The following is a 12,745-nucleotide window of genomic DNA, read 5'->3' as shown; positions in this document are numbered from 1 at the left end:
TGAAGAGGTCCGCAAATATGAGCATTTATAAAACCCGTCTGACGGAGTATAAGGACACGCAGATGGAGGTGAATTCCTGGAGGGAGATATCGGTGAACGTCGATGTGCAGGTCGACTCTAAACGCTTGTTGCGCCACCGACTGTTGTGGCGTTTGGAAACGGCACGGGAACTATAAACCAAAACGAGTCCGTCAATCCGACTGCGTGGCCAGCCGCAGTTGTAGTTGCAGGAGTGTATATCAACTACCCTTTAAGAAGCAGAATCTTATAGACCTGGGTCAAAGAAAATGTGTAACATGTAGCTGTGTTCATGGTTGACACACTAAAACACATCTAAAATTAAGAATAAACTAGTTGCTCAAGTGTGACTGATTATTTTATAATTAATTGGTCTATTTTTATGATCATTTTCTGATATAACGGATCTAATTTTACATAATGCAGGCACAATCAAAAGTGTCCTATATGGTGCTAACACCATAGAAACAAGCAGCGTCTTCGCCTGGTCGTGGTTAACGTTGAGCCGAGGTCCGATAAGGCAGGACTCCTTTTTTCACGGCAGTTCTGAGGAATCCCTTGATGTCAGAGTTACATGACTGCGAGAAGCGTGTGGGGAGTGAGATTTGACTGACCCTACTTTGCATGGGCATGTGAAAGAGAGACAGAGTGGGGGGAGGGGTGGAAAGAGAGAGAGAGAGGGACAGAAAAAGCAAACGAGAAAGAGAAAGAGAGAGAGAGAGAGAGAGAGAGAGAGAGAGAGAGAGAGAGAGAGAGAGAGAGAGAGAGAGAGAGAGAGGCCTTATGGTGACTCAGCAGAACGATGTCTGCTGGGCCTGTATGACCTCGTTCATCAAGCTGACGCCGGGCTCCGTTTCTTCTCCACTCTGGTGGGATTCACACGGAGAACGAAGAAGGTAGAAAAGATAGAGGGGGGAGATAAGGAAGAAGAGAGAGAGAGAGAGACTGAAAGAAGGAAAGAAAGAGAAAGTGGCATGTGATGAGAAACAGGCCCGAGAGTGCTGAAGTGGGGAAGACACAAACAGATGTTATTAAGGGAAGAAAAAGCCCAAATGACAAGAAGAAAAGTTTAGTAGAATAAATGTTTGAGTGAGATCACGGACAGAGAAGGGGGAGGTGAGATAACAAAAGATAAACTGTGACAACGTGAAGAGAAGAGAGCGGGAACAGAGCTGCTTTGCCACAGTAACAACCAGTAAACACAGCAACGGCACGGACATCAATTATGTTAAATGCAAGTTTGTTTAAAAATCTGTGAGATGATTCAGATATCAAACAAAGTGCAACTGGTCCCAACACACTGGCACAGCTTCTTGAGCGTTTCCTGTTACTTCTAGCTGCCGTCTTGTTCCCTGAAAAACCCGAAGCTGATATGTCCTATACATCAACACACCGTCACCAAATCGGTTTCAATGGCATCGAAGTCAATGTGAACATCTACACTCACCAAAGTGTGAAAACGGCTGCATGTCGTCCTCTGTGTGTGAGGAGCGCGCTGACGACAATAACCAGGTGACGTCTTGGAGACATAACATTAGAAGAGAAAGTGAGCATTACAAACTGATGGAGCGCATGGGTTTGACAGGCGTGGGCTTTTACTAGGCAACAGTGTTGCATTGTGGGAAATGCACTATAGTTTAGTTGTCCCTCCCCCATAGAAAGACTAATTTTAAGTTGAGTTTTCAATTTATATATTCTTTTGGATATATTTCTATCTGACTTTATTTGACAAACTACACCATTACTTTTTTTCAACATACTAAACTACGACGAGTTTATTACATATTTCATAATATAATTCCTTTTCTACCTTTTCTATACTTGATTTGTATACAGTATACTTTGACTTTTTCTGACTTTCTTTTCTAGTTACTTGTTTTTTTTCCTGCAATAAGAGTACCGTTTAATTACTTTTGACATGTTGACATTGTACTATATATATACACAATAACATCCTATGACCTAATTTTATTTTCAGCTTTTTTTCCCTTATGACCTAACTAAATGAAGTAATACACTGTGCCTTTTTAATGACATACTATACAATCACTGTAATGGATTATGTGATGTACTTTACTAGGATTTTTAATGACATAACATAGTATGCATTTTTATGTTTATTATGACGAAGATAACTTTTATGATATTTTAAAGATTTTCTAAATTATGACGTTACCACTCCTCATTCCTCTCTACATGCTATATTTACATTGTTTTATGTCCCCAAACTTAATGAAGCAAAACCAAAAGAACCGAGTATCAAGATTAGAAAAAGACAATCATTTGAACTGAATCTCACGGACATGATCGGTAGAAAGGCAGGCTGTCATAAAGTATTGACTTTCATAAGTAAATAAGACCTAAATGTTAACCAAAAACCTAACCTTTTTTTTTTTTTTACCTCTATTAAAGTCTGTACTGTACATTATAAGATCACACCCTGGGTAATGACACAAAGATAATTGAAGCCCTCGCCTGCGTTTTGGTCTCCAGGTCAGGTGAGGTTAATAAGTGACACATCTTCTAAAGTAGTTGATATAATCACAAACATGTAGAGACAATGTGGGAAACTGAGCTAGTTGAGCTTGTTCAGCATTTAAAAATAAACAATAAAAATACAACAGGCGTTCAAGGCTCCTGCATGAAACTCTCAGTATGAAGGGACATACAAACGGCAAGTGTGTTAGACCGGGACACCCAGCACCCCTGGCAGGTGGCGGTGTTGGGGCTTGATAAAAGTCTGGGCCTCTTGCCCTGCCCCCCCCCTTCCTCCACCCTCTGCTGGATTCAAACGCAAACACCGCCTTGATAACAGGCGCGCACACACACACACACACACAACTGAACCCTATCACCCTGAAAGGTTTTCACAGTATCATCACAGCAGCATCTGCCTGTCAGTTTTGTTACGAGCACAGTGACGCTGCAATAACACAAACATACTGCAAACACAAATAACTCAAGGGGTGGCACTGTGATTAGGCCTCTTTTTAAACTCACTTTTTTAACATCAAATAAGACGGCAAGAGGCATCTTTAAGTACAAAGTCTTTATTTCTATTTTTTTTTTGGTATGGCTTCTTTGAAGGGACTGTAAAAGACATCTTTAGTGAAAAAAAAATAATAATCTAGAGAATTTCTGACGCAACAGGAGAAGGATTTACAAATGAGCATCTACTGTACTTGTGCACCAGAGCCAATCCACAAACATGGTGACAGAAAGGACAAAAAAAATGTTTAAAAAATAAATGAAGACGTCACCTGTGGATCTGCAGGTATGCCTCTTCAGGTTAAATGACATCAGTGCCACAACTATAGTCGTAGTAACAAAAACAATAAGCTATTTTAACTTAGTACCTCATATAAATACCTACATATAAATATTGTAAATGTACTTGATGACTGAAAACATTTCAAATTGCTGTACATGAATGTCCTTTGAGAGCAACAATCTTAGTGAGAAAAAGAGCAGAAAAGAATAAAATAAAATACACTGGTGTCTGAGCTCAGTGTCAGCTACCTTTAGAGAATGATACACAGCACTCCTGGTCCCCACCGCCCACATACTGCATGTGATTATCTACATCCATCTGAAAATATCAAAAGACCCAAGTAAGCCAGATTAATGTGACCGACTGCTGAAATGCCAGTTACAAAGGGCTCTATGCACTTGGCCTTGTGGTGGTGGGGGGGGCGCTTGGAAAACCAGGAGATTCTAAAAGAAGTTTCTTTTTTATTAAGGCCTCTTTAATTAATAAGATTTTTTATTTTTTAAAAATGTGTAGTCCTGACATCAGTCTCAATACATACTGAAACTATCTTTCCTTTTTTTTTTTTTGTCCTCAAGGCGAAATTTCTCATCGTCCTCCTGTGATGTGAAGAGTTTGTTCGTGGTGCAGACGGTGCTTCACCTCACTGGATGGCACCAGGATGGGGTCACAGGTGAGTGGCTGAGAGGCTCGCTGTACGCCTCCCGAAAAGCACGAGGCTGTCTTTGACCTCCGCCCAATAGCTTGACTGTTCCCGAGTGTCCTAAAGCAGCAGTGCCCTTCATGTCCGCCCCGGATACTCCGGAGACGGGAGGAAAGAGGTGTGTCCCAGACGGCTCACCACTCATCAATATGTACCATGGACACACATCGGATTGAGCCATAAACATTGATAATAAAAAAGGCATACAAACACATATTGACAATGACATTAATACAATAATAAAGGACGATAAAAATAATAATAATAATAATAATTAAAAAAATGAAGTGTCGGCTTCTGGAAGCCCTTGGAAGCGACTGTTAGGCCCCCAAACTGAACCTAGACAGTCCAACCCCTACCAACCCTTTAACCAATGAGCAAACGGCTCATTCTGATCTTATAGTGCAATAGACCCACCCCTTTTCCTGAAAGCCTCTGCTGACGATAGCTGGGTCACCCTTTCGGGCATTTGGCAGTCCTCTGTCCAAAAGGTCTGCGTCCACTACTCCCTCCTCCACTACCTATACCGCTCATTCTGCTACCGCTTCCTTCACAGGCTCACTGCATACGGTCCGGCTGGATGTGCTGCTGTGGGGCGTAGTGTAGGAAGGCCTGGGCCGGGCCCGCGGCGGAGGGGAGGGCGGGGTGAACGCCGGCCGGGGCTGTTGCTGCGGCGGCCGGGCCGGTGGTGGCTGCGGGGCTGGTGGCGTAGCTGTAGCCGAGGAAGCCAGCCGGGGAGGCGGCGTACGGGTACTGCTGCTCAAAGGCGGCCTGGGCATACTGGGCGTAGGCCGCGCTGTAGTCCATGTAGGGGCTGCTGCCAACGGAGGCGGAAACCTGAGAGGGCAGCACCAGGCTGGGCTGCACATAGGCTTGTGGGTAGACGTATTGCTGGGCCAACCTGTACACAGACACAAAGAAGAGAGGGGGGGGGTATTAGACAGGGTGCTGACGCTCCAGAGAAAGATAGTTCTCAGGGCCTGGCTTCCATTGTTTACATTGCTCCCAGAGGGGAAAGCACGTCGAGGATATAAACGCTCTGTTGGGGTTCTGACTTTAGCGAGTTCTCGCGCAGATTATTGAAAGACTAAATAGACGAGGCAGAAGAGGTTAGGAGGCGTAGGTGACTCAACCCTCTTTCTGTGTCAGTTAGTAAAACCTACAAAACCTGTTCGGTTGAGCATCCTGGGGGAGGAGGAGAGTGTGCATGTGTGTGCGTGAATGACAGAGTCAGCCGTTACTGGCAGGTTTTCAAGCTCAGGCATAAACAGAGTGTTTTAACAGCTGCTGCTGCTCTTCATTTGCTGAAACACACACACACACACACACACACACACACACACACGTACATGACAGCTGTGCAGAAGTTGCAGACTCCTGGTTCTGACTTGAGCGTACGTCTCGTGATCACAGGTGATGATGGTAGCTGAGGGAGGCAGTGGTGGCCAGGGAGCTCATCAGGCCCTGCCGGGCTCTCACGGGCCGGCGTTCAAAAAGTAGCTGATTAAAGCAGTCGGGTTTGGGGACTGTGCCGTCTACCCTTCTCTTTCGGTCTTTCCTTTGCGACTTCACCCGTGGAGGAAAGGCAAGGGGAGAACGGCACAGGAGTCTATTTTTAGTCGGGACTTGAAGTAACTCTCCCTGGTTTGCCGTCTACAGGGAGGGATAGTTGTGGCAACGATTAGCCCCTCCCACCCCGTTCCAGTTAAAAAGGGTGATGTAATAGACTTTTTTTTTGGCGAGCCTTCCTCTTTGATACTATGTCTTAGGGGAATACATCCACAGACAAAGACAAGATAGTCACAACAAATGTCACGTTGACAAGACGCTGCCTCCCAGTACTGATGAGAAACTTCCCTTCATGGACGTATTCAATTTAAGTCCAAGCTTTTCTTTTTTTCCTTTTTCTTCCTTCAGATTCAATCCAGGAAGAAGTGGATCAGCAATGAGAGGCAGCCGTGTACTCGACACAGCAAAAGATGGAAGCATGCATGAATAGGGATGTCATCACGCTCTTAAACACCCACACACACTCCAACTCACCCTCCCCATCCCCCGTCTCTTCCAGCCACCCACACCAGTTACAAAACCCCAAACCATGCCATAATAGGGAAAGAGTCACACCACAATCAGCAAAACCTCTTCACTTCATATCACACAAAAGAGAAAAGATAAAATGACACTCCATCACAGCACACCGCACTGCACTGCACTCTCAAGCCATCACTGGCACCTTGGAGAGAGGCTGGCTGGCTGGCTGGCTGGCTGGTTGCGGGAGGGAGGGAAGAAGGTTGGGCAGACATTTCCTCAAACCCCTCCTCGGGACTAGTCCTGCACTGTGGGCATCTTCTGCTCATCTGCTGGTACACTGGTCAGCTGGCAGCAGAGAGCAGCCATGGCAGAAGGTTGGATAGGAGGAGGGCAGTGATTATTGTCAGAAAGAACATGAAGGTCCTGTTCTACTCATTCAAAATTTAGGTTTCCTGAAATTCAGAACAAGAAAGAAAAAAATCCCACAAGGACAGAGCAAAGCTGGAGACAGCATTAGCTAAATAAAACCAATTTTAATAAGTGAAAACAAATAAAAGCCTTTTTTTCTTTCCACCATGAGGAGAACGTTTCTAACAAGCGTCACTGAGACATATGGGAGTGATGGGGATAGACACGACCAGATAACAGCAGCATGTAACAAGTAAGCATAAGCAAATTAAGTTAAACCCCCAACGCACCACCCACGAGCGCAATCTACACTTCGCCTTCACAGTGCTATTGAGCGACGCACAAAGAGGCATTCACTCTCACACACACAGCTTTCAGAGATGGTCATACATTAACGCTGTGGCGCATCTATGTAAAATGAGCCCGCCTTCTCCGTGGTGGTGTCGCCACAAGTGACCTTGTTTAGGTTGTTGAAGTTAACTAACAAATGCCTAAAAGGTAGTTGCGTATAGACAAAGCCCTCCTGTCGTAGATCTGTGCCATGCCCAGAGAGACGGAGATGTTTTTTTTAGCTGCCACCAAAAAAAAAGAGGGACAGGGCCAAGGCAAGTTGGGGACAGCAGTGAGCTCTCGGGGGCCACTGAGATACCAGACGCCAAGTGGATTGTGGGGAAGCTGCAGAGGGGAATGTGGATGACTGCCAGAAGACCAGAGGTCAGCTGGCTTTGTGCTGACTGCCAGTCTGTGTGCGTTTGACATAGCGTCACTCAGGCAGACTGAAACACTGGAGAGAGATGCTCCGAACACTCGGTGCCCATGAACACTAACAGATACAGGCCGAAATGATCAGCATTCCCCTCTTCCTCATCATGGAGGCAAAATAATGAGCCAATGTGAAAAGCCTGGGCGATATCACACCGAGCAGCTAAATATTTCTACACGATAACACAAATGACCTTCAGCGCATGACTCACTGCAGCACAAAGTGTGAAAACAGACAGGACTGGACTGGGTGGGGGGAAATTAAACAAACACTTCACAATACTTGTAAGACGACTTGCTGTTCCTGCCTGGCCTCTTTGTTTCAGAGGATTGTGACTGCAACAGGAGGAAATAATGGTGTTTTGTTTAGCACCTGGAGAGGTTAGTTTCCTAGGGAGCTCACTGCCTCATTAAGCATTAGTCCCAGAATACACCCCCAGATACCCTCCCCCCTCTATAAACCCCCTCCTCGCTCACAGAGGTGTCAGTTTTCAGTGTCTGTATCCGACACGGCTAGGAGTAGCACTTCAGTTGGAAGTTAAAAAAAAACAACTGTGCTTAAAGTAATGAAAAGGGGATACATGGCATCAATAAATGGCCGGTGTGGAGAAGGCGATGCATGAGAGGAGATGAATTTGCAAGCACACTGACAACTCCTCCTCTCAACCATCAAAACTATGTTCCCCGACCTCGATGACCCCCCCTGTGGCCCTCACAGTCCACGGCATCTGCTGACAACACACACACACACACGCACACACACACACGCACGCTATGCCCGTCGCTCCAGCACAGTTCAAAATCCTACTTCAGCCCATGTCCTCACACCATATGTTGTCAAGGGGTTTGGGTTTGGGGGGGTAAGCAGAGAGGCTGAAAGAAAAGCCACTTGTGCGCTCTGCATCTTAGGGAGCACTGCGTCTGTCACCCGCCGCACATATGAGACTCAGAGGCAGGCGGACAGGTGCTCCCTGCGCCTCTCCGGGGTGGTGGTCATGGGAGATTAAGGGGGTGTAAAAAGGCTGTAATACGAGCCAGCACCTGTCGGGCAAATGCCCTCAAAGCAGCACTGTGCTCCACATTTCCAACCCGCAGGGTTTGTGTGCCATCCGTGCTCACTGTGGTAGCTGGAGCACAGACGCCTATGGTCTTGGAACATGATGGGACTTGTCCCTAGTGGACTTGGGATTCATCATTCAGACCCAGTGAAGTATTACAGAGGCAGATATGGGCGATATTAATTTCTTGCATGTCTTTTGGGTTCAGATTGTCCCGGGATTTCCGTGAAGCTCTTACTCGTATGCTCTGAAATCAAAAAAACTGGATATGGCGACACGGCTGAGTATTTCATTATTAATCTTTGGACCGTAAGTGATAACCCTAACCCTACTATTATTATAGATCGTCTGTTGCTAATTTATTAAAATAACTGGGTTAATAACAAGTTAATAGAAATGTTGCTGTTTGTTTGTTTGTATTTCTAAAAGCACCATTAACATCTGAACATAAAACCACTTTGTAAAGTTAACTTGACTCTTTGAGGCATTTTAATCTTCCAGACAGGAGTGTGTGTGTCTGTGTCTGTGTGATACGAACAGGGGCGAGAGATGAAATAGGAGGGCTGCGGCAGGTGAAAAGGTCAAGAAGACTCATTACATCAGTGAAATGCTCATTAGCTGCTCGGCAGACCACGGCTCCGAGACGCTATCCAGGCTGTTTCTACAACACAGCGGCCACTTCTAGGAAGCTCACTTGGGCAGGTACACGTCCAGCCAAGGACACAGGAGTCCACACGCGAGTCACACACTGGCCTCTGGAATTCTCTTCCATTACCACAGACACGCGAAACATTGCCCTGCCCTACAAAACCCAAATATGCTAATAGAGTACTTCTGGTGTTGCGTGTAGACACAGAAACTGACATGTACTTTCCAGAGACCCCCACCCCCTCCCTTGTTTGTCAAAGAAACAGTAGCCCAGTGGCATCCCACTGAGTGTAATACAAGCGCCCACTCCCGCTCACTTACCCATACTGCCTCTGGATGAGTGCCGGGTGAATGGGCTGCACTCCGATGGATATGCCTGGAAGATAGGAGGCCGGCTGTCAGACACACACATTTGCATTTACAGAGGAGGACCAGTGAACAATACACAGAGGGCACGGAGAGACAGAGGCAGTGCCTGTTCCAGACCTACCACAAGTGGAACAACAGTAACAAATGCACAATAAGCAACATTAGAGCCTGTATGCACTGGGAGAAACTCAAACGTATTTGGTATGGAAAAAGTAAAATATGCTGCATCTGGATAGTTTGAGTTGTGTTACTGGACTACAGCCAAACCCTGGTGCACCTGCTTGTAGGTTGTATTTGTTGGTTTGTGGTTTTATGTTGTGGGATATTCACAACGTACGTTCTATGCGTTATGCTGCTTGAACCTACGACCATCATTTCCCTGACTTCATGCTGAATTCCCTAAATCTTACAACGTGACGCATCTCACCTGTCTGTATGCTGCGTGGTTTGGCACCCAGGTAGGCCAGGTTCACGTTGGCCTTCCTGCCGTCGATTATGGGGTTGGGATCCTTGCAGGCTCTCTCAGCGGCTCCTCGGTCCGTCATTGTCACCTGGCGGTGGAATCAGAGTTGTCAACAAGGATTGAAAAAATAAAATCATCATCTTACTTAATGAACAGTAGCATGGAGTGTCTATCTATGGCAAACAAGAACAAAAGCACTTAAAATGCATAAAAATGGAATTGGTTTGTTGGTCTTAGCCCCCCTCCCTTACAGGCGATCCATTGTAGAGAAACAACAAACAAAGCACAATGATAAGCTTTTGAAAAGTGCCCACAGCAGCAGTAGCCACTTGGACTGCCACTCAAGCCCGACAGCCCGGCTGAAATATGGTTCTGGGAAGAGCAACAAGGAGCTTATCCAATTAGGGACAAATTATTAAGGAGATTGGTATTAGTCCACCCCTCCTCTCTCCCTCCTGGCATTAGACAAGTCCTTCTGTTTTGATTGCCACATTCTGCCAACTCGGAGGGTTCAGTCACCTCGGTGTGCGGCCCGAGCAGTGAATGTAGGCCACGCCATGCATTGTTCCGAGAGGACGTTTTTTAAAAAAGCAGCGCGCCTCTTCAGAGTGGAAGGATCCGGAACAAAGCCCACTCCAGGGCCTGTGTTGTGAACACACAGGAAGGAACATGGCTGTGTTTACACTGTGAAGAGCCTTGCTCTGTCTGTGTGTGCGTGTGTGTGTGGGGGGGGTTAGAGAAAAGGTGCGCTCAGCTTTGGAGCACCTCCTCCCCCTCCTCCTCCTCCTGCCAGCTTCCTCTCTGACTGAAACGCTCAGAGAACAGAGTGAGCAGGTTGCCTCATGCCACACAAAAAGTGTGCGTAGTGTAAAGCGCTGATCTACCGCGGGTATGCATGCCGTGTCCCTGGCAGCTCCCTAATCACCTCGAGCCGGTTCAACCAGAAACACCAGCCTCGACACACAGCCGTTGGATACAAGCTACTCAAGGGACAGCTTTTTTCTTCTCTTTTTCCTTTCTCTTTCTCAGAGTTAAGGAGCTGATGTGTAAACACCGAGTGTAATTGTCTTACAATTCTGACTTTGGAAGATAAACATGCACACATGGCAGTTTTCCATTCCTTCTTTGGCCTGACAGTACATCAGCGCCGATGTGTCTTTTCAAGGTTCTGGTAAATATTTGCATTTCTTGTGCTGCTTCTGTTCTTTGTGTCCAAGAGAGAAAAGACACCTCTACGTGTCTGGAGCAGGATGAGTAACCTGTTATTGGCGGTTTCACATCAGACATCCCAGGGATTAGATATTTCTCATTAATCTGACTCGAAGAGCCAGGAGATCAAGTTGTGACTAATGTGCAGATAAACAACACCTTTCCCAGTCTAACAACATACAGACTTCAGTCGGGCTAGAATGGTACATAGCAATTTATACTTTATGAACTTAAAAATATATATAATAAGGTTTGGCTAAGACTCTTTACGGCCTCAAATGATTTATTGTTTTAAGAATTAAAAAATAGAAATAAATAAGATCAAATGGGTCGCTAAACATACGTGTAGAACACCAAAGAGCCAATTTATTGTTTTGTTTAATTTCTCACCAAGCAACCAAGAGGTGATGCAAATCATGTGCTACAGGCGACTGCTCCGTTACTTTACAATGAAGGGCAGGGTGTGCAAGGTCAACCTCCCCACTGCTCCACAATAACCATATAAAGCGAGCGAGGAGTGCAGCCTGTGTGTATGTGTGTCACACACACACACACACACACACACACACACACACACACACACACACACACACACACACTATGGGGAGAGGGGGCGCATCTGACATGTTGAAATATAATCTTCTTATATACCCATCAACTTGTGTGATCGCTCATGCTCATTAGGATACAATAGCCATTAAGCCAAGCGGAAAAAAACACAACCCAAAACAGAGACGCTGTTCAACTATAGATTACCTTTTGACATGCATCTAAATGACTGTAATGAAAGAAATGACATGCAGTTAATCCCCTCCACCCCACTCGAGGGATATGTATTCAAACAAATTCCCATATGGCGGAAAGACACCCACACGTAGTGTTGTGCACACAAAAAAACACTGGAAAATGCTCTATAGACCAGGATATCGTCGGTGTGGCGGGGAGACCAAGCAAAAACAAAAGTAAGTTGCAATGTGGTGCGAAAGCGGTCAAAGTTGCAGCGGGGAGCCCCGTTGTCTAAATGGAGGGTCTCGGCGCACGGGCCGTGTGGGTTGTACTCACAAAGCCGTATCCTCTGGATTTACCGGTCTGTCGGTCCGTTATCACCACCGCCTCATCAATGTCCCCATAGGCCTCGAAGTATTTTCTCAGCGAGGCGTCGGTCGTGTGGTACGGCAGCCCACCGACGAAGATTTTGGTAAAAGTGGTGTCTTTCTGGAGCGGTGAGGGATGCATGACTTCCAGGGCTCCGTTCATGAACTGATGCAGAAGCATTGGTCAGTCGGAGAGGAGACCAAGAGGGCACGCCGGGAAAATGTACAAAGCGTCTTAACAACGTGCCCGCATCAGTACAGGAAAGCGCAATGGTTCCCCTCTCGCGGTGTGACCTTCGCTCCAAGTTGTCGCGACCCGGTGACAAGTACGTTTCACGCTGCGCGAGCTACTGCGGACGCGTCCAAACTTCTTTCTTTGCCGCTTGTGAGGGGGGGAAAAAGTGCCGGGAGGTTTTTATATGCCAGGGCTGAGACCACGCCCACAACGCCTCTCGACCAATCAGCGTCACCGATGAGAGCCCACTTGGGCAGCGGCTCCTCCCATTGGTCCCCCCCTCCCAAACCCCGGCGCCGTGCTGCACCTGCTTTTGTCCTTTACGACACAAAGAAAAGCTCAAACTGTACGGCAGAAAGCGCGGCTCTGCCACATGGTGTACCGCGCTACTGTAATGAGGAAGTAATTGTCTCGGCTCTCCGACCTATATGAGCTTTCCAAACTTAAAAAAAGCCGCCATTAAAGTATGCTTATCGTGC

At 46.4% G+C, this 12,745-nt stretch overlaps 1 protein-coding gene across 2 annotated transcripts; it reads right to left on the bottom strand.

Annotated features, from left to right (window-relative positions):
- Positions 1–3,072: 3,072 nt before the first annotated feature.
- LOC137796601 (RNA-binding protein 38-like) lies at positions 3,073–12,428 on the bottom strand. 2 transcript variants are annotated; one of them, XM_068594605.1, is made up of 4 exons: positions 12,000–12,428; positions 9,693–9,816; positions 9,218–9,272; positions 3,073–4,890 (listed from the first exon to the last, which is right to left on the bottom strand). In XM_068594605.1, the coding sequence occupies exons 1-4, from the start codon at positions 12,210–12,212 to the stop codon at positions 4,548–4,550; spliced, it is 735 nt and encodes a 244-aa protein (XP_068450706.1). In that variant the 5' UTR covers positions 12,213–12,428; the 3' UTR covers positions 3,073–4,547. The 2 variants fall into 2 exon arrangements, with proteins under 2 accessions (XP_068450706.1, XP_068450708.1); XM_068594607.1 differs by having other exon boundaries at positions 12,023–12,106.
- Positions 12,429–12,745: the final 317 nt, after the last annotated feature.

This window comes from Clinocottus analis, unplaced genomic scaffold (genome assembly GCF_023055335.1).
Source record: "Clinocottus analis isolate CAN_PGR_092001 unplaced genomic scaffold, fCliAna1.0.p SCAF_3, whole genome shotgun sequence".
NCBI classification, from domain to species: Eukaryota; Metazoa; Chordata; class Actinopteri; order Perciformes; family Cottidae; genus Clinocottus; species Clinocottus analis.
Note: the sequence above shows the minus strand (reverse complement) of the source record. Positions and strands in the feature narration are given on the sequence as shown.

Bases quoted from the DNA above. Each gene is read 5' to 3' on its own strand.
- LOC137796601 (XM_068594605.1), bottom strand. From the start codon at position 12,212: ATGCTTCTGCATCAGTTCATGAACGGAGCCCTGGAAGTCATGCATCCC. The intron at 9,273-9,692 runs GTGAGATGCGTC...CCTATCTTCCAG, and splicing joins ACCACGCAGCATACAGACAG to GCATATCCATCGGAGTGCAG. The intron at 4,891-9,217 runs GTAAGTGAGCGG...GTCTGTGTACAG, and splicing joins CTCATCCAGAGGCAGTATGG to GTTGGCCCAGCAATACGTCT.